This window comes from Pistacia vera, unplaced genomic scaffold (assembly GCF_008641045.1).
Source record: "Pistacia vera cultivar Batoury unplaced genomic scaffold, PisVer_v2 Contig441, whole genome shotgun sequence".
NCBI classification, from domain to species: Eukaryota; Viridiplantae; Streptophyta; class Magnoliopsida; order Sapindales; family Anacardiaceae; genus Pistacia; species Pistacia vera.
Window position 1 is genome coordinate 701,063 of NW_022196270.1, and position 26,834 is coordinate 727,896.

Genomic DNA, 26,834 nt, shown 5'->3' on the forward strand with positions numbered 1-26,834 from the left:
GTTTTATCACCCAGTTTGACCGCCCGATCAAGTTGGTCAACCCGAGACCTGGCAACTTTGCTAGGTTTCACCCTAGGTTGGTTATTAAAATATTGCTTTTGTACTTCGATTCTATAAAACAATTCTTCAACGAGTCCCCACTCGGCATGGTAGTGAAGGAGGAGGCTAAGTCGAAGGCAAGAGATGAGCTGGCTGAGTTATTGAATCCTATTTTCACCTGCATATTCACCATGTTCAAATTTGAACTCTAGGTCAAATCTCAAATCTGACTTTTGAAAAACATACATATAGGAAATTCAAAAATTAAGAGCTTATTTGGTTGAACTTATAAAAATTAGTTTATAAGCATTTGAAATTTTAAGCAGTTACGTATTTGGTTAAAGTACTTACAAATGATTGATAAGTAGTTGACGCGTTTGATAAAATATAGCTTATAAGTACATTGTATTATTATACGATAGAATTTTAAAATTAAATAGGGATAATGTGATAATATATTTGATAAAATTAGCTTATAAACAAAAAAAAAAAGTACCCCCTCTTGTCGCCGGTAATTTTTTTATTTTTTTTTACTTATAAACTCAATTTATAAGTAAAAAAAAAAAGTTATAAATAAATAAATCAATTTAATTTTAGAATTTATAAGCTCAGACAAACACTCTTTAAATATGTTGATATTGTTGCAGGGATGAACAATACCTTAGAAATTTTGGAGAAGAAGGAGTGGAGGAAGAGAGTACAAAGGATTTGGCTTCTAGATTAAAGGTTAGAATTACAATTAAAATGTTGATATATAGAAATTCGAAATTCAATCTTGTGACAAGTGTGCCCTAGGGCTGAATTGAATAGTTTAATAATTGTAAATGATCAAAGAAAAAGATTTAAAAAATAAATTTGAGAAATTATTATATATATTAATAATATAACCTTTATTGTTATAATTGAGAAATTATTGGATTTTATGATTGAATTATTAAGTTTACTGTATATATTTTCAAACTCCTATTACTTTCTTAATGTGTTTGCTATTATTTTTTTCTCGTAAAAGTGAAAAATATTATATATCACAGTATATCCACTTCTTCAAAATTAAAAAGAAAAAAAAAAATGTTAGAAGTAAAAAATAAAACTGAAAAAAGAAAAGAAAAGAAAAAAGAGATGGGCATTTTTGTCACTTGACACCTTATTTTGATAATATGATAAGAAGTTTTCAGACGTGTCACTTGCTACAATTCAAAATCCCTTTCTATGTGGCTATTTAAGCTAATTTTTTCAAACCCATTTTACGTACGAGCCCAGCCCCGTCAATATCAGACCCGACCCGCCGGATCGCCGCCTCTGTAAAGTTGCCGTCCGCCATAATCCACAAACGCTGTAAAACCACTCTGTCGCAAAATTCTGTGTTCAAATTTTTGACACAATGACGACAACCGCCATGCCTCCTCCACCGCCCAAACCCCCCGCCGAAGAACCCGCCACCTCTTCAACATCATCAACAACAACGACAACGACAACGATAGCCCCTATGGCCCCACCCCCACCCCCACCTCCTCCCGAGAACCCTAACCCTAATCCGAGTTCTGAAAATCCCTCAGCTGACACTGAAGAACAAGACAAATCAAATTCCGTCACCCAGCATGGCTCCGTGCCCTACAAGATTCCTGAATGGAGTGGACCCCCCTGTCATAAATTCTACGTCGAGGTCCTCAAGGATGGCTCCATTGTTGATCAATTCGACGTGTAAGTTTATTTTCTTTTTATTAAACTGATGAAACGATGATTAGTTATCTACTTGTCATGTATTGTTGTGTAACCCGTTTTTGTTACTGATTTATACTGTTATAATACGAGTTAGACAATATTAAATTAACATTGTTGTCCCTAAAACTGTTGAGCACTTTGGTCACAATGTTGAGTTGAAGAAATATGAAGTTGTGATAATTGTTGTTCCCATTAACATTACCAGGATTTGCGTCGAGGCATCTTATCTTTTCTCAATAAAAATAACAGTTTTCTTGATTGTTAAAGGGTTTAATGTTATTACTATTCAGGTGCGAGAAGGGGGCTTACATGTTTGGACGTGTGGACCTCTGTGATTTTGTGCTTGAGCACCCTACGATTTCTCGATTTCATGCAGGTAGATATTTCTTATTCTGATTTTCTTCTTTGCTATGCAATAATATATTTCTAAACTGGCTTCCATTGGTTAGTTAAACTGTTCTAACTGAATCTCTTGTTCCTAAATTATCAGTTATTCAGTTTAAGAGAAGTGGAAATGCATATCTGTATGATGTCGGCAGTACTCATGGTACTTCTATTAACAAGAATCAGGTATCAAAATGCCATTTTTTTTTACTTACTGTTTTTTTATAGAATCTGTCTAATTGTATTGCATGTTTCAAATGGTTAGAGAAAGGTGAATCTTTCTACTATTTACTGGAATGTTTTAATTCAATTTTTTCAGTTGGTCACAATGCAATTATTTTCAGTTTCCCACTCCAATTTGTGTGTGAAGAACATACCGTAGGAATTGAAAAGAAATTTCAACCTTGACTTGTCCTTGTAATTTTACTTTAGTGATTTGAATTAGAAGTTTCAAACCATGGCAACTATATCAATCTTTTGAGATTTCACAAATTTTAGCATTCTGTTAATTTAAATTCACATTGAAATGTATGCGTACAAATGGTATCATAATGATATCTTACCCATTTTATGAAGTTCATACTTGTTTGATACTATCTCAGTCTACCTAAATAGTCTTTCCTGTGAAACTCATATCTTCCTTTCTCTAAATAGGAATGCTAGTCAACTTGTAATACTTTTTCATTGTTTTTAACAAGTGTAATACAATAATCCTGATCTTTTTGTCCTTTGGTTTTCCAATATTACCAGGTGCAGAAAAGGGTTTATGTGGACCTACATGTTGGTGATGTCATTCGTTTTGGCCAGTAAGTGAAATGTAACATGACTGCAATGACTTTGTGATATTATTTCCTTGTCTATGTTTTGCTTGTCCACATTTCCAGGTCACTTGACGCTCCTTATGTATTTTTTTTGTTTCACTTGGCTAGTGTGATTTTCAGACTCTAGGTATCTAAATATTATTGTAGATTATGCTTTATCTGCTAGGAATTCTTACATGTTATGTGTGTACTAGTCCTACTAAGAAGTATCTTGATGAATCTATGGTGGTTTGACTATGGCAATAGTCTTGCTGTTATACTTGTGAAGCTAGCTGCGTACAAGCTCCTTAAAAGCAGCTAGCTTGCAAATAGCTCATAAAGAATTTCATACTAACAGCTTAAAACAGGTGATGTGTTTCCATGAAGGAGACTGCTAAGTTCTGCTGCCTCTAAACCAATTTGTTTAAGAATCAATTTTAGTTCTAGTGGATTTAAAGTTACAGAATAGTTGTCTGGTCTAAGAAAGTCACAGCTACTTCCTTATGGCCCAAGTAGTAAAGGAAACTCTTTAAAAGATTTCAAGCTGACACATGGACCTGACATTAGAATAAGAGCACTTCAAACGTTTATTTGATTCTGCATCAACTTATGAGTGCTTAGCTAATGGCACTGATTTCTGTCAACAACTATGTGGGTGATCTATAAAACTGAAACAAGACTTGAAAACTTTGATAACCTTGATGTTTTTTTTTTTTTTTCCCTATCATTATTTCATCTGTAAAGTTGACGGTATAGCAGTGCCTTTTCTCCTTTGTTAATTGTGTTATTTAATCAACTCTTGGTTACACTACATAGACTTGGTTGTAATTGTCCAGCTTGTTCAGTGTTATCATGGTATGTGATATAATCCTTTTTTTTTTTTTTTTTTTTTTTTGTTCTAGTCTGACCTCTACTAGATTATCGGGTTGTATGTTAAATATCTTGAAATGGAAAAAAATGGGGATATTACCAGGAAATGCTCATGGTTTTCCTAACTTACATGATTAATATTTATAAATGTTTTTTGCTCTTTATGTTTATTCTTTCACAGGTCATCTCGATTATACATTTTTCAAGGACCATCTGACTTGATGCCACCAGTAAGGCTTCTTTGACGATATAAGTTTTATAGTTATTTGGTGGCTAGATATGATATAGCATCCTGTTACAGATTTTACTTATCAATTGTCAAATTACTTGGTTCTGTAGTTTACTGTTTCGTTTCATTACCCCATTTTGAGCATTTGCAATTCTCCTCCTTAAATTAGAGTTATATATATATATATATATAGGAGCCATGGCACCATACTTTTTCCACAAATTGTGACACATTTTTACCGTTTTAAGCTAGTTGACCAAAGCATATTTAGCCGATAAGATGAAATTTAAAATACATAATGCACCTGAGGAATTATATATATTATATGCAATCTCAACATTTGAAGTATCCTGATCTAATGGTCTACAACTTGTGTTATGATTTACATAAAGGATGTGATACCATTTATCCTAGACCATATATAGAGAAATAATTTGATCATTTGAGTTTTTGAGCTGTTCTGTCTACACTGTATAGATCTTCTTGTGATCCTTTTGATGGATCTTAACTTTTGTGGACAGAATATGTAGGTGTTACTTTTGGCTGAGTTTACATGTAAATTTCTGTGTTTGTGATCTCGAAATAATAATAATAAATAGAATAAAATTTTTAATGCTTAAACTTGCATGTATTTTGATTGCCATATTGTATCATCTGGTTTTCCGTTGCAGGAAAAGGACTTGAAAAAAATTAGAAAATCTAAGATCCAACAATTGATGTTAGATCAAGAGAATTCACTTCGACGAGCAAGAATGGATGCATCTCTTGCTGATGGTATCTCATGGGGCATGGGAGAAGATGCTATTGAAGAAGATGAGGTTTGTCTTTAATTTAATATAAAATCGCATGAGAATGCATATCCATACATTCTAATACGTTTCAAATTTAAGTTTCCTGAAAGGTTTTAGACTGACTATAAATTCTAGTCTAAAGTTCAGAAAATTTTACTTCAATTGCCCCATATATTCTGTATACTACTGATTCACAATTTGGGTTCTTTTGATGTGAAATAAACAAAAAACTTTTATTTTCTGTCTTTCCTACTCATGTACCTTTGTATTTTTAGGATGATATTGATGAAGTAACTTGGCAAACTTATAAAGGACAGCTTACAGAGAAGCAGGAAAAAACCCGCGAGAAAGTGATAAAGAGGACTGAAAAGGCAAGTGGTTATATCTTTATTACACTTCCTTTGTAGCAGTAAAATGTCTAAAACAACTTCTCTCTGGCTGTAACTTAGATGGCATTGTTTCCAGTTTTTTCCTTCAACATTATTACATTAATGTTTGAGCCATTGTTGTTTTGTAAGTGCATACTTCGATTGCCACACATTTAACTTTATCTTCTACTGTAATATTTATGGTATGCAAAGTGCTCAGTTAGAAGCTGGTTACTTGAAATTAACCAGGACAATGGAGAGCTTCAATTAAAAAAAAAAATGTGGCATTTAATGAGGGCTTAAACCTCTAAATAAGGAGGGTATGGTCCTCTTAATTTGAGTGATGCATAAGAGTTAAGAAACACTGAAAGGATTAATTAGAAAAACAAAAAGTGGGTGAGAAGTGGGAAAGCTGTTCTCATAGTAGTTAATGAATTTTCAAGAAACTACAATTCATAATGCAATCTAAGTAGTGGGGAAGTAGGTGTTTGAACAATTTAAAAAATTTAATTCCTAGGGGAATTTAGAGTTGTTTGTGCTTGCAATTTGGTTTTCTGGAAAATCAACTAGTGTTTGATATTTCTCATTCTTCTTTCTTTGCTTAACTTTCATCTTTTTCATGTTTTTCTCCATGATAGTGTTTGTCGTTATTGTGGTCCTTCTATTATAAGGAAGGTCATATATAGGTTTTGGGCATTCCTAAAATTTATACTGAAACCCCACCCATGTTGTTGTGTTGCATGACTACCTTTTTGATTATAGTTGTATTCTAGTATCGAGTGGTACAAACTATTATAGTTCAAATTATTGTTGGTTTGCCACTATCCTTATGAGCTGGACATAGCAGCATAGTTTTTCTCCAGTCATGCAATGCATACCAACCATGCCATATTTTCTTGTGAGCAGCCTCCTTTAGTTATGATTTTGTATTAGCTTTTGTCAAACTTATATCAGTAGTGAAATGTAGCTTAATAGCCATTAAACTTGTAAGGTATAGTTTTCTTGTGTTTTCTATTAAAGATTATTTCTGCTTGTTTGCTTATGCGCCACTTTTCTAACTACAGATAGCTCATATGAAGAGAGAAATAGATCAAATTCGTGCTAAAGATATTGGTCAAGGTGGGTTAACACAAGGGCAACAAACTCAGATTGCTAGGAATGAACAAAGAATGACACAGGTGGGGATCTTTGTAGATGAATTGTTAGCTGGCCTCAAATCATAAAATTCTGGTTGTTTATGGGGCCAATTCTCTTTTCTTTTTCCTCCCTCCTATCTTTTTTTTTTTTCTCTTTTGACATGAAAGTTTTGATAGATCATGGAAGAACTTGAAAACTTGGAAGAGACATTAAACGAAAGTATTCGAGAAAGTATTGGTGCGCGATCTGGAAAGATATCTCGTGGCAAGAAAAAGGGAGATGCAGAAGATGATGAAGAGTATCTGAGGTAATTTTTTATCACAATTTTTTTTGAGTGGCAGATTTTGATGATTTAGTATAAATGAAAATGCATACTATGATTGCATCTCCTTGCAAATGTTTGGGACCTCAGTGTAAAATCATCTTCATGGTTCTTTATTTTGTTAGTACCTTCTTACAATATTTATTATTACATATTGTGTGCTTTGTTTTTAAATGAGAGACTGAATTTTGGCTTTTCTTCTTCAAGTTGTGAAAGGATAAAAGTATGCTATTCCTTAGAGAGATCATGATTACTTGTACTTAAATAATACCACTTATTTTTTAATGCTTGTCATTGTTCAGTGATGATGATGAATTCTATGACCGGACAAAGAAGCGGGCTCCCATTCAGAAATCTGGTGAAAACCAATCAATTGAAACTGCTGATACTCTTCTTGATAAGAGAGATGCAATCATGAAAGAAATGGAAGACAAGAAGGAGTTGCTTGAGAAAGAGAAGAACAAAATGGCATCAGAAACTGCAGTAGAAACTGAATCTGGAGATGCACTTGATGCCTTCATGTCTGGACTTTCATCTCAGCTAGGTGGGAATTTTACACTCGAGAAAACCTCCAGAAATAGTGATGCTTGATGTTTAAAAATTTATATATGAAAATGATTCAGCTAAATTTTCTGTGTCTGTTATTGTTCAAACACAATTGTTCTTGAGTAAGTGGATATAGCAATAAGGGCATATTAATGAGATGCAATTTATCATATAAGGTCCCCTTCTTCTTGTAATTTGTTTATGGTTCTACCATGAACATGAATGTTTTATTCAAATATGCTGACTATAGTATCTGTCAGTGTCTATAATCACATAAACGTATGTCATGAGTTACCCACACTAATGAGCCAAGATTCAAATACTTCAAGTTTCACCTGGTTCTCACCTTGTGTGCATAGACTATTGTGTATTTTTTTTTTTTTCCTTTTAAGTTTATGATTGGCTAATTCTTGTTAAAAGAAACTGACTTACTATATTTGTTGATTTCCCATATTTTGCCATCAGTGCTTGATAAAACAGAACAACTTCAGAAGGAATTATCAACTCTACAATCCGAGCTGGATAGGATCTTCTACTTGTTGAAAATTGCTGATCCGGCTGGAGAAGCTGCTAAAAGAAGAGATTCAAAAGCACAGGAGCCAAAACCCATCAAATCCGAAATGCCAGTTTCTGCCGTCAAGAAGAAAGCTCCAGAGGAACCCAAGGGAAGTGGTAAATCAGGAGAACCAGTAAATGTCTCCATGCGGAAAGAGACAACTCCAATCACTCCTGTGGAATCAAACAAGAAGCCTGAAGTTGACAAGGTTGTCAGTGATACAAATAAGGAGAAAAGTGCTGCTTATAGTATTGCAAAGCCTCAATGGCTTGGGGCTGTAGAGGATAGGGAAATGANATAAGGTCCCCTTCTTCTTGTAATTTGTTTATGGTTCTACCATGAACATGAATGTTTTATTCAAATATGCTGACTATAGTATCTGTCAGTGTCTATAATCACATAAACGTTTGTCATGAGTTACCCACACTAATGAGCCAAGATTCAAATACTTCAAGTTTCACCTGGTTCTCACCTTCTGTGCATAGACTATTGTGTATTTTTTTTTTTTTCCTTTTAAGTTTATGATTGGCTAATTCTTGTTAAAAGAAACTGACTTACTATATTTGTTGATTTCCCATATTTTGCCATCAGTGCTTGATAAAACAGAACAACTTCAGAAGGAATTATCAACTCTACAATCCGAGCTGGATAGGATCTTCTACTTGTTGAAAATTGCTGATCCGGCTGGAGAAGCTGCTAAAAGAAGAGATTCAAAAGCACAGGAGCCAAAACCCATCAAATCCGAAATGCCAGTTTCTGCCATCAAGAAGAAAGCTCCAGAGGAACCCAAGGGAAGTGGTAAATCAGGAGAACCAGTAAATGTCTCCATGCGGAAAGAGACAACTCCAATCACTCCTGTGGAATCAAACAAGAAGCCTGAAGTTGACAAGGTTGTCAGTGATACAAATAAGGAGAAAAGTGCTGCTTATAGTATTGCAAAGCCTCAATGGCTTGGGGCTGTAGAGGATAGGGAAATGAAGGCCGGCCCGAAGGAAGAGGCTGCTTTAAATATTGAAGAGCCTGATCAATTTGTAGACTATGGAGACAGACAAAAAATGCTGAGCAAATCTGACGATGCTTCGCTGAAGGTGGACTCTGGGATTGAGTCTGCTACCTCTGGTCTGATTCTTAGGAAAAAGCTCCCAGTTGAGCAACCTGAAGGTATTGAAAATAAAGCTCTTGATCAGTCAACATCTTCCTCTGTGGGAACTGAATTGAAGGCTGAGGATGCTGTGGCACTTCTATTGAAACATAAAAGAGGGTATCATGGAGAAGATGATGAGGGAAAGTACAAAAGTGGAGAAATGCTGGGTGAGAATCAACCGAGAAAAGATAAGAAAAAGCCTAAACGAGTGCTTGGGCCTGAGAAGCCTGCATTTCTCAATAGCAGTTCAGACTATGAATCATGGGTGCCTCCTGAAGGTAAATTCTTTTATTTCTGTATTTCATGTCTATAGCAGCAACACTTAATAATTTGGTATTTTCTCATGATTTTATGATTGTCATGTTTCATCATGTAGGACAATCCGGAGATGGACGAACTTCACTCAATGAGCATTATGGGTACTGAACTGAGAGGCCAAATTTCTGGTTTTATAAACTTCTTTGAAGGGGCACCAAAAAGCTGTATTGTGAGACAGTTGAGTGAGGTAAGATGCAATAGCTGGAACTAAGCTGGGGAGTTATCATTCGCAATTTTGTGCTTCTTGGTGCTTGATAGAAATAGACCGTGATTCTCTGATGATTATGCCATTATTGTCATTGACCAAGTTGAATTATGTGAAAATTTTGAGAGATCATGTATACTTGGTTTTCTGTGACCCAATATTGACCGATTCGTTATGGGAGGTGATTGTGTAAGCTTTGTGTAAGACTATGTAAAGAACTTAGGTGTTACAGTAAGGCAACTTGTGCCTAACAGGGTATGTTCACCTCGGATTGTTAATTTTTCTGTGTTAGTGGGGCCGGTTCTCCTCGATATTCACTTGCACTAATGGTTCAAGCAAGTTGTATACTCTGTTTAAATAAAATTATTTTAGTTTACTTTTAGCTCCATTCTCTCTATGCCAATGTTATGCATCAATATTTTAATAACCAACCCGAGGTGAAACTCGGCAAAGTGGCCAGGATTTGGGTTGACCTGGTTTGATTGGTAGGTCAAATTGGTGTTTAAAGGTTTGAAATTCAACAAAAATACCCTTGCAAATTGCATATAAGTTCTTTAAGGTTTGAAATCTTGTAAAAACACTCTAAACACTATCCTTGGTGTCGATAACCCATGCCAAATAGGGTCTATTTTTGGTGACGATAATACTTTCAATCACCAAAAAAACACTTCCCTCAACCTTTTAATCAAAACACATCTCACCCCTCCCCTATTCACTCTGCCAATCTCCAACAACAGGTCATTTTGGTTGATTGATTTTTGCCTTTTTCGGTCGATTCACCCATTGGAAATCACTCCCTTCACCATCTTTGGACTCATCAGCACTTCCTCTCCAAAAATCCCAACATAATTGTTGTCATATGCTCACTGATAGTCGTCTATAATTTTAGGATTAATTTTAGGATTTAGGGTGAATAGTTAAAAGTGATAACCCACTCGGCAAAGGCTCCAAGTCTTGATTCAACTGGCCGAGTATCAAAACACTATTATGCACTAGAAAGCAACTCTTGATTGTAGTAGATGAAAATCTTTATGGTGATTAGATGTTACTAACATTTGATTTGAGTACACCAGTTTGAATAGGTGGTTTTTGGATGAACAGTTAAACAATTTTTACTGTTTAATATGTAACGTTGCACTGATATAATAAATAATGATGATACTACGCTTACAAACCATTCTCATTAATACTCTCACAAATGCGACATAATAAACCCACATGAGAAAAAATTACAAGTTGTCATGTTACAGGAGAAAAAAAAATTAATGAAACAGGGTTTGTCAAGTGATCTTGATTGAATAAATAAACCCATATGAGATATTAACAACCAAATAAGGGTTTAGTTCAGTTCTGTTAGGAACTTAGGAGGTATTCTAGTTGAAGCAAAGGTGCAGCAATGTCAGCAGATTGGTAAAGAGAGATTTGAGATCACACAAACGCTTTGTTCAGATAGCTAAAAATTGCATGCGACACACATCAACCGAAATATACATGACTCATCTTTACATTTCTTTCTCATTAATTTGTATGGCATGATCACAAGAAGTCGGATGAACTGAGTTACAATTGTAATTAACAATATCATTACAGATAGCAGTCAAAACTGCAATTTTTTTAGAACAGCCTGCGGCAGCAATTAATAGAGAAATTATCATCCCGTCAGTTCAGATCAGTCGCAACTGTGTATGTCCTTGTCCCCCAAGTGAATCTATAAATTAACTGTGAAGAAGCTCCTTCAAGTAACACATAATTTTGAATCTAAGCTTTTGATAAGGAGGACTCATTAAATGTATCAGCTCCACACTTCTACCACCACAGAATGCATGAATGCTCTGAAACTAGAATTTATGTCGACTATACAGGGGTATCAGAAGATCTGAGTTTAAGACCAAGTGAAGATATACAATACCATATGATGATCTTGTTGATGATTTTCTCCATATATGTACAGGCGTGTGCTGCAACTCTCCATGAAAGTGCCATGTTTTCTGATAGAGCCAAGTTTTCATCGCCGTGCCGAATCAGGTGCTACATGTCAGATAAAAATTGATCTTCTGAACATGGGTTTGCTTGCATGTCAGAAAAAAGAGAGGCTCTTGTAATAGATCAATTGAAGAAATAGGGCGACTCTAAAACATCTCTTAGATCAAAATCTCCCCTCTCAGGCAACGGAGGAAAAGACAAAGCAGGACACGATTGTTGAAAGCTCTCCAATAACTGTGCACAAAACAAACAACAATTTACATCACCACCCTAAAAGAAGATAGACCACAATATCCATATTCCTTCTGTCCCTTTTTTTTTTTTTGTTTTGGGGGGGGGGGGGTGGGGTTTGTGTTCCAAGGTAATCTATATTTGCATATCTTATATCATATCTACTTTGCTTTGAAAACAATGATTAATTAAAGAAATGTAGGTACTGTCGGGTGATCAAAAGTTACTACATAAGTAGATAAGTATTCTTTTTTCCCTTTCAAAACAACAGTTGACCAGCTGGAAATGCAGATTGATCACTTTAGAGTTGACTTCGTCGACAAACTAGAAGAAAAATAAGTTGGATATATCCACATCTTAATTAAAACTGGTAAATGATAATATCTGACAATGGAAAATAATTGAAGATTTAGAGGTGAAGATACTTACATTCTCCAGTATCGGTTTTTCATAAAGTTCAACAAACTTTTCTCTAAGAATCCTATTCATTTCGTCAACATCACATGCATGTGTCCAATATGAGTCATGAACCCCTGTAATCATGTACCAGTTCACAATAATAAGAAAATTTGAAATTAAGTGGCTGATGGCAGAAAACACAACGAAAAGCACCTGCGAAATTTAAGCCTGCATTTCTACAGGCAACAGCAGTCATCATCATATGAGAACTGTCTAGGGAGTGGACAAAATTTGGTGGGAAAGCTGTCCTTTGTCGCCTGACCATGACCTATAGAAGAAGAAGAACCACATTGTTTGAGATTTGGCTAAGAAAATTAAATACTAGTGATTTTAATGTTGATCTCATATAAAATCCTAGAAACTGATGAAATCAAATTACACAATAGAATCGCATGCTTCTCATTGGTAATGCTAAGATCCAAGAATAGAGCCGCTCTTTTGGTCACAAAAGCAGGTTATCATAGAATTTCTCATTTAGATGTGCTAGGCATGGAAGATGAACACCACTAAATCATATATATGTAAAGTGAAATAAATAACTCAACAACAAAATAAAGAAAGCGAAAAAATAAATAAATAAATAAATATTGTTTCATGGTTACCAAAATAAAAAAGACAACAAAGGCACATACCTTATCGGTTTCGCGTTTAAAAGTTAAAGTCTGAAGGGAAGTTTGGACCTGAATCAAATTTACAAAGAAGGTAATTGACTGGAAATGTTTTTAAGTCTTCACATATGTGATTAAAATTGGTGATAGTATCTAATACTTACACTATGCCTCCCTAATTTCCGGTAAGGTTGCACAACAGGAAGGCCAAGAGGAGTTGTCCACCGTACTGGCACATTTTCAGATGCAATAACCTGTAACAATTAAAGATTTGTAATCATAACTAATAGAATGACAACTTAGCATATTTTACACAAGTGTGTTATAAACATATTAAAAGAAGAAAGACACACCTTAGCACATTCAGCAAGCCAGTTCATGATACCACGTGCAGCCTCAAACATCTCTCCTAAAGCAGTTAAAGTTACCTGCTCAAGGAGAAAAATCCAATCTTGCCATTAAAGATAAAATCTTTACAAGAACAGACACAGGATTTCCTAGAGCAAGCCACTGAAATTTGAGGAATGAAAGGAAAGTAGACAAGAAAGAGTGTTTGTCTTACCTTTGCAGCATAACAAGAAGCACCAAAAGTCCCTGTATCATCTGCAATCACACCACGTTCCTTCAGCCTTCTCTTGATTTGATCACGAGCACCAATGTAAGTCACACCATATACTGATGTCATCACAGTTTGCTTTACTAGTTTCCTATCCACCTAGTTGATGTCCAGCCATCAGAATAACTATCAGTGACAAGACAAAATCACAGACCAAACAGGAAAATGCATTTGCTACGAGTTATCCATTAGACAAAAGAGCGTTTCAATACAATTTTTTTTTTTCCCTATTTCTTTTTCCAGTTCTTACTATGTTGTTTCATTACGACTCAAGAAAAGCTTATGGGTGACGACATAAATTGTTTTACATCTAGGGCAAACTTTTCCAATAAGCTCTCTTTTGGATAACCAATATTATGTTAGAAATTCAACTTTATACTTTCTTTAAATAAAATCTTAGTAATTAATTACCAGTAAACTCTTCTATATTTATAAAACCAAATAACCAACAATTTTTTCATTAAGATTTATATTTACAAAGAGCTATAATTAAAGAAGCCATATCAAATGGACCGTAAATGGCAGTGTACAGTCCCAAATAACCAATTCTCTCATGCATTGCAGTCTATAGTCTACTTATGTATCTACCGGATAACATACATGGTTATTAACTAGTTTAATTTCATCTAAATTATATACCCTTTGATGATACCATTCTAATAAAAAAAAATAAAAGTTGGCTGAAAACCTGGCTTAGTAAGATCTTTGCATGCAAAGCATCGGGAAAAATTGCAGGATCCTGTTGGGCATCTCTCCGCATAATATCCAATACCCTGCAAAGAAAATATGACCTCTCATCCTCATATAGCTGCCTTAACCGACTTAATCAGACGTTTAATTGGTTTTGCACTACCATAAATATTAGATATAAAATGAAAATATCTTTACGGATTTTAAGCAGAATCTACAAATCAAACTAAAATAACAGTAATTAACCACAGATGTTAGGTTAAAATGTTATACTTATCAGGCATATACAATTAGTTGTCAGTTTTTCTGGTTTTCAAGCACTGCATATCTAATTGTAACACCAGCAATTATAACAAGCTCTCGCATAACAAAATAGATAATGTCAAACAAGTTTATGGGCAGACTGCTACCTGCTTTAACCCTACAGGAATTCAGCATCTACTCATGAAGAGTTGGCATCACACTATGGTCATCAAAAACTAAGTATGGGATCATGCTCATTGCAGCTACTAGTTCTACATTTTTCCCATTCTCTTTTTGTAGAATTTAAAGCTTCCTCTATTCTGTCAGGAAATGGTATGAAATTCCAGAATTCAGGACCTCCTTTATCAAATCAAAAGTTAACTTCTGTCACTAAAACTATATTCTTTATATTTCAAATTTCATATAAACCTATACTTAAATGAATTGTTTCAACAAAAGCACACTTATCAATGGTTACCTATTTTCTTTCTTCTTTAAAGGAGAAGAAATTTAAATACTCATTTGAATCTCACTATTTCAACAAAATAAAGAAAGCGGTGACCCGAAGGATTCATTTTTCACAAAGAGAAAAACAGCCTACCTAGCGGCTATTCCTGAGTAAACATCCGCAGGCTTCTCTCCTGCAACCAGGTTAACAGCGACTGCTCCTAACTGAAAAGAGAATTTCCAATTAGAAAATAGTATAACAGCTTTAATCATAACTGCCAAATGCAGAAAAACCACAACCTTGTCTCTTCCAAGTGCAGCATAGTGTTGTAAACCATTGCAGGAACCATCCTAGAGAAAAAAAAGAGGGAAGAAACTTTTCAGCACTACAACAATAATAATATACCAGATTCCAACCAGAGTGTGAATAGAGATGAGATACTGATATTTAAAAGGAAAAAGTGACAGAACAGATGATTAATTTGTGGTCACCCATCAAAATGCATAACATTCATGTTAAAAACCAAGGCTTTAAAACCCGGCCCGGGGTAAAACCCAGCAAAGTGGCCAGGTCCCAGGTTGACCAGTTGAACCGGTCTCACCAGTGAACCAAACCGGTAACATCAACATGTAAAAAGGTTTAAAATTGAGCAAAAACACCCCTGAAAATCACACATAAGCTCCTACAAGTTTGAAATCTTGCAAAAACACCCCAAATTATATCGCCAGCGTCGACAACCCAGGCCAAATACGGCCTGTTTCCAGCGTTGACAACACACCCCATCACCACGAAAGATCTCCCCTCAACCTCATGACCAAAACCTATCTCACCCCATCCCCAGTCACCTCGCCAATGTTGCTGCCAATATAGTTTTGTGATTTCCGGTCGTTTCACTAACCGGAAATCACTTCCATCACCATCTTTCCACTCACCAGCCCTTCCTCTTCAAAACCCCCAACATCCCAACCTTCAATTGTTCGCCGATCGTCATCCTAATTTCTAGGGTTTTTGATGAATAGTAAAATTGGTAACCCGGGCCAGTGAAGGCCCTGGGTCCCGGTTCAACTGGCCTGGGTTTTAAAACACTGTTAAAAACCCAATATATGACACAATTCCAGCATCAAGGTTGTTGACAAACACAACTTAGCTTTCTGTTTGAATTGATAAACCTGGCAAGAGAAACATATCCCATCTACTTTTGTACTGAAAATATACACAAAAAGTAGTACACACACAAACACAAAGTGGGAAAGAGAGTATAGCACACAGATTTTATGCACCCAGTGTTGGCTAAGCTCAGTGTAACTCCCTTACACAAGATCCATCTTTTCTCTTAAGAAGATTAAAGACTGTTTAAAGCAGAATTTATTAATGTGATTTCTACCACATCAACTTATCAAATTTTCTCAGAAAATATGAAGATTCAGTCAAGGAAATTTTTTTAGTAAAATATAAAGAGATGAAACGAGCAGGATCCAGGGAAAAAATGAAAAGGGTACCTGATGAACAGGAATATGTGATATAAATGTCTCTGTGGAAGAGCTTCTCAAAGCTTCGGCAAGATTCATGCATACAGCCAAGCACTGGAATGGATCTTCTGCCTTTAACCACCACCGTTTTCCTTCCAGTGGTCTGTCTGCAGAATCAAATATATCATCCAAGTGGTTCTCAGTAAAAGCCAATCGACCTTCATGAGATAGTTTGTCCACACCATTAGCATATAGATTAGCTAGGTGTATCTTCAACCAGCGTAAGCCAGACTTGCCAAGAGGACGTCCCTCTGCAAACTCCAAGATACCACGACAGAGATCTGAGCCAAGATGATTTAAGTATGGATGCATGGGGTATGCACGCCCTCGAAAATCAAGATTGTGCGGGTAATAAAAACCTTCTTCCTCCTTCAATTTACGTGCTACCTGCTCCCCAATTGTAAAGAGTTCACATAAATCCTATGAGGAATGTTTTTGATTATTTTTCCATAGATTAAGGGACATGATCTTACCGAAAGTTTAAGTTCCGTGTCACAACGCTGAGAATGTCTCTCCATATTCTCTTTCTTCACACTTCTAACATTCCACCTCCATTTCTTAAGCAGTGTTTCATCTTCAGTATCTGGCTTCTCTGGTAAAGGAATCTGCCATGTAGAAGTTGGCAGCTATGAGTCAATCGAACTGATCTCATAGAAGATATTGAACATGAAAAATCGAATAACCAAGAAAATAAAGGATAAAACTAATGAAATAACTCACATTAATACGATCCACCAAATCAGCAAGACGGCCTCCACTACTCCATATTCTATCTATGACGCTAAGGACCCTCTTATTTACCCTCCATTTGGTATTTCCAAGCGTATCTAAGGCCTGAACAGATTATTTAGACAAATGATTAAGATTAAGCATTCTTTTTAAAGCAGAGTTAACTGCATGAAACATACATATGAATACAAGTACAAAAAGTGGTTACAAGTCCCATAGCTGAGTACAATAGATTTTGCAGATCAAACAGAAAAAAAATAAAAATAAAAACAATCATGCAGCAAATCTAACTATTTTCCAAACCTGAAAAATTGGTTCTAGTTGCTTCATGGGGGCCCTCTTAACTGCCTCACGTTGTTGTCGAACTCCATGTACTCGCATGACATAGGATGGCAAAAACAAGTGTGCTCCTTTATCATAACTGCAAAGGACAGAAATATATGGGGCAGTAAATAAAGGGTTGACCATGCAAGCTTGAACAATTAGCCTGACAAGCTGTTTATACACATTTCTAAAAAAGCATGGTGAAATTTTTGAAAGCTATGTTTGACCCCCCATTATGAAGATCAATACTGGATTTCCAAGTTATCCAGTTTCTGTCTTTGGATTTACTAATTTATGTCAGACCATTAGAAGCAAGATTCAGTTTCAATTGAACAAGCCTTTAGGTATATTAAGGAGATTTAGTCTCCAAGGTCATTAAGTTTTAATAAGGTCTAAATGCAATGCAAAATGTTCAAAGGTAAAGATAAGAGAAAAGGCAGCAAAAGTGGCAACGTGAATTTAAGCTACCATACCCTGTCCATTTGACTGGAGGCACCAACATCGGCATATAAGGAATCACCATATGTCTTGCCTGTTGAAGAAACAACTTTTATAGTTCCTCATGGATGAAAAAACTGAATGCAAACAAAAATAACTACAACAAAAGTTTGAAGACAGGCGACTCTAATATCCCAGAATAATGAACTACAATAATGACAGGATTCACTCACAGTTTTCTCCAGCCCTTTGAGAACCAGTGGGTCACATTCAATATTACCAAATTTTTTGCCACTGGCCCTGCTCAAAGAAAAGCCAAAAACACCAGTTTGAGGTGATTAACAGGAAAAATTTATCTGTCCAGGGGACGTGAGGAATGACTACTCACTTGTTTTCGTTTACCACAGCTCTTAGCGTATGCACAAATGCAGGTCGAATATCAGGTGGGCTATCAACCAACTGATTAAGTGGAGGCTGTATATAAGCTGTTTGCATCAACAATTCAATAAGGCGGCTTCCAACCTGGAAAGTACAAGACCAACCAAATACCACATATTTAAGAAGCATATAATCAAATAAAACACAAACTCATACTAGACATTGTAAGAGAGCATGGAAACCTTAGCCTTCACTCCAAGGGCCCATGGTTTGCAATCATCTTGTTCCTTCACTATCTGCCTCACTGCAGGAAGCTTTTGTTTCTTAATCAAATTGGTGACCTTTTTTCTCAACTTCTCCTGTTCTATGATAGAAGCATCAGATTCTCCTCCTGCAGTTTCAGTACTTATATATCCTTTTTTCCTTCTTGTTTTCTCCAAAAACTTGTGAATTCTAACCTGAACCATCAAGGAAATAATGCTACATCAGCACTCAGTTTAAAAGAAAAAAGGGTGGAGGGCATGAGGTTGCACTAAGTGTACTCACAATAGCATGCCCAAAATACAATGCATTACGTTGACATGAGGCTAGAAAATATTAAGTTTCACCAGGTAAAATTCATGCCCGATGTTTACATAGGCCTACTAAGAATCATATACTCAATCATATTCGAACAAGATTACCAAAGGATTCAAATCAAGAGAGCCAGTTATTGAATATAACAATAAATCTCACCCACCTCTTGCTCAATGGCATCACCAATCATGCAAGCAGCCTGCACAACTCGAGCTCGTCCATGGTCACTTCCAGTCATCAACAGCCCCATTAACTTATGCATTGTAATAACCGCCATCTTATCAGCCGGCAACCGAAAAAAATACGAAGCATACGCCTTCTTATTTTCCCCAATGCGACAACGCTCTTGCTCCTTAACAATAGCATCCCTCAGAGGTTCAAACCATCCCAGAAACAATGACTTCATATATGGCAAATTTGGTGCAAGTTTTTGCTCACACATATCCCGCAAAAGCTCCTTATATTCTTTGGCTGCTTGTTCCCATGCCTCAGTCTCAATCTTCACTTGCCTTCTCTTAAGCATTTGATACTTCTTAGAACCCATTCCGTGCCCAATTTTTTTACTTTTTCTCTGAGTATTCACTCCCTCTTTATGCTCTTCTCTCTTCATTTCTTGCAACAACTCCCGAACTTCGTCAACAACTGACACATCTTCTTCAACGTCAGTTGAAGAAACAGCCTCAGCTACACTGGCATACCCTCTCAAACACAAGCCATTACCCCAATTACCATTCTTCAAAACTCCAAAACATGGCCTCCCCAAATAATCCTCATGACTAAAAATCTCACCAACCGGACGAGAACCCAGTTCATGATTTCCGCCAGAACCCAGCTCCAAACATCCAAATTTGCACTGTCCACGAAAAATCGAGTCTTGAGAAAACCCCAGAAAGCTGTAAGCACGTGAAAAGGGTTTTTTACAATCAAGGGAAGAAGATCTCAAAATTGCTTGCCTAGCAACGTTTCTCCACATAACTGAGGAAATATTTTCAGGGTTTCGATAAAGAAGCAGGGTTTTATTGTTATCACAAGGACCCAAGAGATGAAGTTTGTGGGCAGAGATAGGGGCTTTGGTATTGAACATCAATTAATAAGTAAAAATTGTTTATGGAAAATGAATGATGGCATAAAGAAATGATTTGGAGATGAAATGAAATGGTTTTGTAAAAAAAATGAACTCATAGAGAAGAAGAAGAAGAAGTAGCCGCCTTAAACTTGAACCCTTCTTAAACCTTGGGTTTTTTTGGCTAGGCCTTTTATATATCAATTATCAATATTCTATCTATGTTGTTCAGATTTTTTCTTGATACGTAATTAGAAGAAAATAGAATTGAAAAGGGTCGGGTTCACCCAGAATTTTCCATTCTTTTGGGGTTCTACAATAATTTGATTGAGATATTCGTTTAAACAATAATGCGATGCTTACTTACGAGTTTATTAATCGTCTTATTACCTTTGTTAAAATTATATATGATATCCATATTATGCGTATAATATCCATATTATACATTATATTTATAAAAAATAATAAGATGGTTGGTAAGATCGTGAGTAAACATAGCATTACTCTTCGGTTAAAAATTAAAACCTAAACAAAGGTTGAAAAAAATAATATTACTTTATCATATTAAAAGAGGGTTTTTCGGAAAATAAAAACTATGAATATTATGTTATTAAAATATTTTTGATAATCAACTCAAGATGAGTGAGAAAATTTCGATTATCAAATCATTCATTACCATTTTTTATTCAAAATTTCTTGATTATCTTTCAGAATTTATTTATATTATTTACGCGGCATATAACAATAAATAAGTAGAAGATATAGATAACATATTGTTTTAATCAATTTTAATCCAGAATATTATCATTGGAATATACAACAGGTTATCAAAGCATTAAACCAATAAAGTTTATGTCACCGATTATATTAATTTTTAGGATTAGGAGAAAAAATACATAGTTATGTATTTGCTGGTTTGAGGCATAGATAACAATGGGTCCGTTTGGTTGGTTATTTTGGATAAGATATTGGGAATAATATTAGGTAGTTGAATAGGATGATTATTACAATGTAAAATTTAAAAATTAACAACAAAAAAACCTCTTAAGTTTGCTAATTTAACTAAACACTCCAGTAAAATGACAAAAACACCCCCACCCACCTACAGTGCCAGATTCCAGCCACCATCGCCGAAATCTTGTCGGAATATGGCGTTACGATGCAGATCGATTGGATCTGGCCGATCGTGCGTCGATCTGGCCAGAAAATGCCAGATCTAGCCGTCAACGCCACAAAAGGCCAGATTTGTTTGTTAGAGATGGCCAAAGATATGACCGTCAACGACGACCAGATCGGCTAATTACCGATCAGTTTCGGTCTTTTTTATACCGTTGTGATAGATTCCGATCACCACCGACGGTAGTTGCCGGAATCTGGCAACTATAGGTGGGTGGGGGTGTTTTTGTTAATTTTTAAACTTTTTCCTAAGGGTGTTTAATTAAATTAATAAACCTAAAGGGTCTAAAAGTTATTAAATAAAATATAATAGTATTTCCTAAATAATAAAACAAACAGTTATTTTGAAAATATGATTGAGAATAGGGTAGGAAATAAAGAACCAAACGGACCCAATGTTTTAAAACCAAGCTCGGCCCGACCCAACCAATTGAACCGATTCAACCAAGACCCGAGTTATCAATTTCTCTATTCACCAAAAACCCTAGAAATTAGGATGATAACCAACGAACAATTGAAAGTCGAGATGTTGAGGATTTTGAAGAGAAAGTGTCAATGAGTGCAATGGTTGCGACGGAAGTGATTTTCGATGAGTAAATCAACTAGAAATCGAAAAAACTCATGACAACAACAATCAATGTTTGGTGAGGCAAACGAGAGTGGTGTGATATGGGTTTTGATCAAGACTCAAGAGACTGAAGAGAGTATTTTCGTGATGATAGGGAGGGTTGTCGACGCTGACAGTAGTGAGATTTGGCCTAGATTATCGACGTCGACGGTGATAAGATCTGGTTGAAATTTAAACGATTTCGGCTTGATCTTAGATAGATTTTCTGGGAAATGGCTCAAGAGATGATTAGGATTGCATTTGGTGTGTCGCCGTCACGCACTAATCGACTGCCAATTTGTATTTGGAGTGTGTTTGATAAATTGCAAACCTGTATGGACTTAACATAAGTTTCAAGGATGTATTTGCTGAAATTTAAACTTTTGGACACCCGAATTGACCGGCTAGTCAAGCCGGTTAAACTAGTAAGCCCGAGACCCGACAACTCTATCGAGTTTCACCCCGGATTGGTTATTAAAACATTGGTAGATAATACGAAGTCTTTGCATACAGATAATGGAAATGACGATATTTAACCGAGAGGGCTAATGTCAGTCCATTTAAAATTAAAACAAAACGAAAAACACATTTATTTTGCTCATGAGCCAGGCATGTTCAACTTTAGAAACTGGATCCACTCCAAAATATACTTGCCTCCTCCATCAGACAATTTAGATGGCAACCACATTCTTGGACGACCAACATTTAACATAATTTGAGAAGGGCAAAGATTTCTTCATAAATCATTCAAAGAATTGAATATTCCAAATAACAGTGAATAAATTTGACAATACTCCCTCAAGACGATTGTCAGAGAACTCGAGTCTTTCCTTATGCAGTATGTTAGTGATTTGATTTAGTAGTAGCATACAAATAAGCTTCAACTACACTCAGATATTTACAGATAGCTATAATCAGTGCTGAAATTCTAACTTCATGTCCATTACAGAGTAAATACTAGGAAAAGTAATCAGAGTACTACTGCATAATATTGCTCTCTGGTTCCCTACTCCCAAGCCGACACAGGGGCAGGAAGTTTTTCTTACGGTATTGTGGCTATATTGTCACCTTTTAGAACTGTTACTGGCAGAAAAACTATGAGTTAGGCATAGGCTTTCTGGAGAGACAGGGCCAATCTAAATTGGAGACTCNCGAGTTTCACCCCGGATTGGTTATTAAAACATTGGTAGATAATACGAAGTCTTTGTATACAGATAATGGAAATGATGATATTTAACCGAGAGGGCTAATGTCAGTCCATTTAAAATTAACACAACACGAAAAACACATTTATTTTGCTCATGAGCCAGGCATGTTCAACTTTAGAAACTGGAACCACTCCAAAATATACTTGCCTCCTCCATCAGACAATTTAGATGGCAACCACATTCTTGGACGACCAACATTTAACATAATTTGAGAAGGGCAAAGATTTCTTCATAAATCATTCCAAGAATTGAATATTCCAAGTAACAGTGAATAAATTTGACAATACTCCCTCAAGACGATTGTCAGAGAACTCGAGTCTTTCCTTATGCAGTATGTTAGTGATTTGATTTAGTAGTAGCATACAAATAAGCTTCAACTACACTCAGATATTTACAGATAGCTATAATCAGTGCTGAAATTCTAACTTCATGTCCATTACAGAGTAAATACTAGGAAAAGTAATCAGAGTACTACTGCATAATATTGCTCACTGGTTCCCTACTCCCAAGCCGACACAGGGGCAGGAAGTTTTTCTTACGGTATTGTGGCTATATTGTCACCTTTTAGAACTGTTACTGGCAGAAAAACTATGAGTTAGGGATGGGCTTTCTGGAGAGAGGGCCAATCTAAATTGTAGACTCCAAGAAGTCCACTTTCATATTGCAATCAGGTCCAATCAAAATACAAAATCAGGCGAGCAAGAGAGCCGGCAAGATTTATTAACTTGGAAAGACAATAAATTAAGATACATAATTAGGTTGATCAAATTAATTTCCTATTTTTACTCTGAAAATGTATATAAGAAACAATAAGACATTTTTCCTATCACCATGACAACCCCACTGACCAATCAAATAACTAAACGTGAAGCAAATTACAACTGCAATTTGTGGACTGACCTTTCCTCTTTCTAGACATTTGTTGCTGTAGGCTTAAAACAATCAATATTGCATAGTCTAACCGTTCTCATCATGCCTCCAAACCTGCCACAATAATTCAGTTCCAGCAGTCAAGAAAACCATGCTGTTGTAAGAATGTGCACCAGTCTATGGTGGCACAATTGCTTAAAGCAGCAGGGAAAAAAAGAAGCAAAAACACTCTTTAGCCAGTTAGATTATCTGACCGGTCAATGCTGTTCCTGGCTTTTTCTGGCAGTTCTGTCCCATTAACAGTTTTCTCAGGGCGATCCATACTCTTTCTTGATTTCTCTCTCCTGTCAATGCTGGTTCTTGATTTCTCTCTATGGTCAACGCTTGCTCTTGGTTTTTCTCCTTGGTCGGTACTTGGTCTACATTTCTCTCTCTGATCTATACTTGGTGTGGATGTATCTCTAAAATCTGTGCTCTTCCTGGGATTCCCTGACTGATCCATAATAAGCCCAGATCCATTTCTCAAATGTGATTTCTCAATCGCTGATATGAACTTCTTGAGATGTTTGATGTATTGGGGGTAAAGCTCCAAATCACAATGATTCCCTCCTTTAATCCATAATGGCTCATACTTCTCTTTACAGAGATCCCAAAGCTGCTTACCATGGGACCAATCAACAACATCATCAGCAGTTCCCTGCAAGTGACATGCAAAGTCAGAAAGCAGCATATCTTGGTGAATAAGGTTGCTTCAGAATCTACAAAATGTACACGATGCCAAATTTGTATGAGACAAATTTCACTCCGTAAAGAACAACAAGCCTACCATTTAACAATGGCCTGAATGTTAACGTTATACACAGTTATATTTAGAGGGCGTGCTCATTTAAACCTCATGGTAGAGATTGATAACAATATATGTTCATATGCAAATACGAGTGCAAAACACCAAAGTGTGTCATACATCTTCATCATGCATGGGCTCACATACACCTAAGCATGCCTCAAATTCTGATGTATATACATAGCAAAATCCCTTAATAAGATATCAAAAGGAAAATATAGTGAAGGCACCCCCTTAAAATTGATTGAATGGCTGTTTAATAAAGAACATGACTACATAAGATGATTAAACTAGTTAGATTTGGTGATCAGCCTCAATTCTTCATCAAGTTCACATGGCTGAATCTGCTCAGATAAAAACTAAACAGAATTTCAGAACAAGGTTGAGTTACCAGTAAAACATTTGATGGTACTGCTGATGATCTTAATCAACAAGTGATCAGCAGGATTCGCCAGCTTAAAAGAGAGTTTGCTTCCCATGTAGGATATATATCCAAATAAAAGTATGAAAATTCCCTCTCCATTTCAGTATTTACATTTGCCCAAAAAATCAACAGCAGGTGACCCAGTGACTCCGTATATGATTAGAGTTCCACATTTTTATAATATGTATGCTATGAATCCTTAATCATTTCAGGATAATGCAAAAAGGCCTCCACAATTTAAGCAGAATGAGAAAATTTATTGGTACTACATCATTAAATACCAACAGTCACATTAAAAGCATTTGTTCATGATCCAAACCTATTAGTTTAAACAATCACTTAACAGTTAAGAAATACTTACATGAATGACTAGGACTGGACAATTCACAAAAATTATTTTGTCAATATTCTGCATCATAAACAATAGAATCAATAAAACGAGTTATTTCCAGATAAATCAAATAATTAAAGACCTCAAACGTCTGAAAGAGTGCATCACACAGAGGAAAAACACCTTATAAATATCAAACCAGTAGGTTCGCTTCACTGGATACATGACACGAAGGCCAGACATGATTGGACTGTGTAGAATTACAGCCCTCAATCTCTGTAGTCGAGTGGCCAAATCTAGAGTGGGTCCACTCCCAACTGATTGCCCATATAAGATAACCTCTTCCTCCTTCGCCCCATATTTCTCTTGAAGACATCTATACACTGCTTCTATGTCATAATAAGTATTTTGCTCACTTGGCTGTTCAGAACATAGAATAACAACCCAAAATTTCAGCAATCTCCAATAAAATGTCAAATCGAATCTAGTACTTCATTTAGTTGCAGAAAAACTTTGGTAACAAGAAAAAAGAAACTAGTAAATTCTTAACAACTGTGTAAAAGCTTAGCCAAGCTTATTAGAGCATCAAAAGGCCCAAATTCATATCTCTCCAATTTTCCCATAATTTCTCAGCAACCAAACATAGCAAAAATCCAAAAACAATACCTTCCCAGTTGATTGGCCATACCCAGAGTAATCGTACCTGCATAAACACCACGAATTCAACAACTTTACACATACAAAGCCCTAAACATTCACATAAAAATATAAAATACATATAAAAAAAAAATTACAAGTATACTGACCCCATCAAGTTGACTCGAAGATGGACACTGAGTTCATAAAACAACTCGTACATTTGACCCAGATCAGCAGCGTTACCGTGCGAGAACAACAAAGTCAATTGAGCCGCAGGGTTCTTAATATATACTGCCACCACCTGATTCCCTTTCTTCGTATCCAGCTTCAAAACGTCCACGTTTTCCCTCATGACCACCCCCGACATCCCCAGCTTCCTCGTCACCTCATCCCCCGCTCTCGTAACCACCTCGTACGACGGCGGACTCGGCGGAAAGAAAGCGAACTTCGCCGCCATCGAAGACGTGACGCCCCCCATTTTAAGACCAAAAACTATAAAACTCAAACTCTAATTCCACTCCGAAACTATTTGGTCAATACATAGTCGAATCTAGAACAAAAGAAAGACAAAACACGAACAGAGACGGAGTTAGGGAGCGTTTGGATGGCGAGAAAGTGAAGGAAAAGAAAAAATGAGGGTTTGGGGGAAAAGCGGAGGCAACTCCGGCGAAAAAATGGAAGAGAGCACGTGTGATAGATATATAATTAAAGTAACTGGGTAGTGATTGGGGTGATGGTGATTGTTTTGAATTATGAAGAACGGGGTTTGGTGATGGGATGACACGTGTCCTTGTAGGGCAATGAAAGTGTTTACTTAATTATTTAATTTGTAATAAAAAATAAACAAAATTGCCAGCGTATTGTGTTTTGTTTGTTTGAGATTTGAGAAGTTGTGTAACGGCTGTAAATTGCTGTGTCGTGTATGGGCAGCTCCGTCACAGACAGTGATTTTAACGATAAAGATTCCTTCTTGATCCAATTTTATTACT

At 36.0% G+C, this 26,834-nt stretch overlaps 3 protein-coding genes across 4 annotated transcripts; 1 reads left to right on the forward strand and 2 right to left on the reverse strand.

The window, feature by feature from the left end:
* The first annotated feature begins 1,249 nt into the window (after window positions 1-1,249).
* Window positions 1,250-9,813, forward strand: LOC116144317 (kanadaptin). Its single transcript, XM_031429782.1, has 12 exons — window positions 1,250-1,740; window positions 2,052-2,137; window positions 2,252-2,331; window positions 2,896-2,951; window positions 3,997-4,045; window positions 4,716-4,862; window positions 5,111-5,206; window positions 6,268-6,381; window positions 6,517-6,647; window positions 6,965-7,206; window positions 8,356-9,186; window positions 9,285-9,813. Exons 1-12 carry the CDS (start codon window positions 1,421-1,423, stop codon window positions 9,332-9,334), a joined length of 2,202 nt encoding a protein of 733 aa, XP_031285642.1. The 5' UTR covers window positions 1,250-1,420; the 3' UTR covers window positions 9,335-9,813.
* A 1,110-nt stretch (window positions 9,814-10,923) lies between these two features.
* On the reverse strand, window positions 10,924-19,898 carry LOC116144310 (DNA-directed RNA polymerase 2, chloroplastic/mitochondrial). The gene is made up of 19 exons (XM_031429775.1): window positions 18,847-19,898; window positions 18,350-18,565; window positions 18,118-18,251; window positions 17,963-18,029; window positions 17,765-17,823; window positions 17,271-17,388; window positions 16,959-17,072; window positions 16,712-16,843; window positions 16,209-16,625; window positions 15,009-15,059; window positions 14,863-14,933; window positions 14,017-14,101; window positions 13,275-13,427; window positions 13,066-13,140; window positions 12,877-12,966; window positions 12,737-12,784; window positions 12,258-12,372; window positions 12,075-12,178; window positions 10,924-11,648 (listed from the first exon to the last, which is right to left on the reverse strand). Exons 1-19 carry the CDS (start codon window positions 19,765-19,767, stop codon window positions 11,538-11,540), a joined length of 3,081 nt encoding a protein of 1,026 aa, XP_031285635.1. The 5' UTR covers window positions 19,768-19,898; the 3' UTR covers window positions 10,924-11,537.
* A 3,237-nt stretch (window positions 19,899-23,135) lies between these two features.
* LOC116144306 (alpha/beta hydrolase domain-containing protein 17C) lies at window positions 23,136-26,540 on the reverse strand. Of its 2 annotated transcripts, none has more exons than XM_031429772.1 (7): window positions 26,013-26,540; window positions 25,873-25,909; window positions 25,390-25,626; window positions 25,237-25,284; window positions 23,862-24,304; window positions 23,638-23,721; window positions 23,136-23,307 (listed from the first exon to the last, which is right to left on the reverse strand). In XM_031429772.1, the coding sequence occupies exons 1-6, from the start codon at window positions 26,321-26,323 to the stop codon at window positions 23,649-23,651; spliced, it is 1,149 nt and encodes a 382-aa protein (XP_031285632.1). In that variant the 5' UTR covers window positions 26,324-26,540; the 3' UTR covers window positions 23,136-23,307; window positions 23,638-23,648. The 2 variants fall into 2 exon arrangements, with proteins under 2 accessions (XP_031285632.1, XP_031285631.1); XM_031429771.1 differs by having other exon boundaries at window positions 23,136-23,313.
* Between the last annotated feature and the right edge of the window lie 294 nt (window positions 26,541-26,834).

Bases quoted from the DNA above. Each gene is read 5' to 3' on its own strand.
- LOC116144306 (XM_031429772.1), bottom strand. From the start codon at position 26,323: ATGGGGGGCGTCACGTCTTCGATGGCGGCGAAGTTCGCTTTCTTTCCG. The intron at 25,910-26,012 runs GTCAGTATACTT...GTGTTTATGCAG, and splicing joins CTTCGAGTCAACTTGATGGG to GTACGATTACTCTGGGTATG. The intron at 25,285-25,389 runs GTGTTTTTCCTC...TTTATGATGCAG, and splicing joins ACTGGTTTGATATTTATAAG to AATATTGACAAAATAATTTT.
- LOC116144310 (XM_031429775.1), bottom strand. From the start codon at position 19,767: ATGTTCAATACCAAAGCCCCTATCTCTGCCCACAAACTTCATCTCTTG. The intron at 13,141-13,274 runs GTAAGACAAACA...CTCCTTGAGCAG, and splicing joins CTTCTTGTTATGCTGCAAAG to GTAACTTTAACTGCTTTAGG. The intron at 12,967-13,065 runs GTGTGTCTTTCT...TAATTGTTACAG, and splicing joins GGCTTGCTGAATGTGCTAAG to GTTATTGCATCTGAAAATGT.
- LOC116144317 (XM_031429782.1), top strand. From the start codon at position 1,421: ATGACGACAACCGCCATGCCTCCTCCACCGCCCAAACCCCCCGCCGAA. The intron at 5,207-6,267 runs GCAAGTGGTTAT...TTCTAACTACAG, and splicing joins TGATAAAGAGGACTGAAAAG to ATAGCTCATATGAAGAGAGA. The intron at 6,382-6,516 runs GTGGGGATCTTT...AAGTTTTGATAG, and splicing joins ATGAACAAAGAATGACACAG to ATCATGGAAGAACTTGAAAA.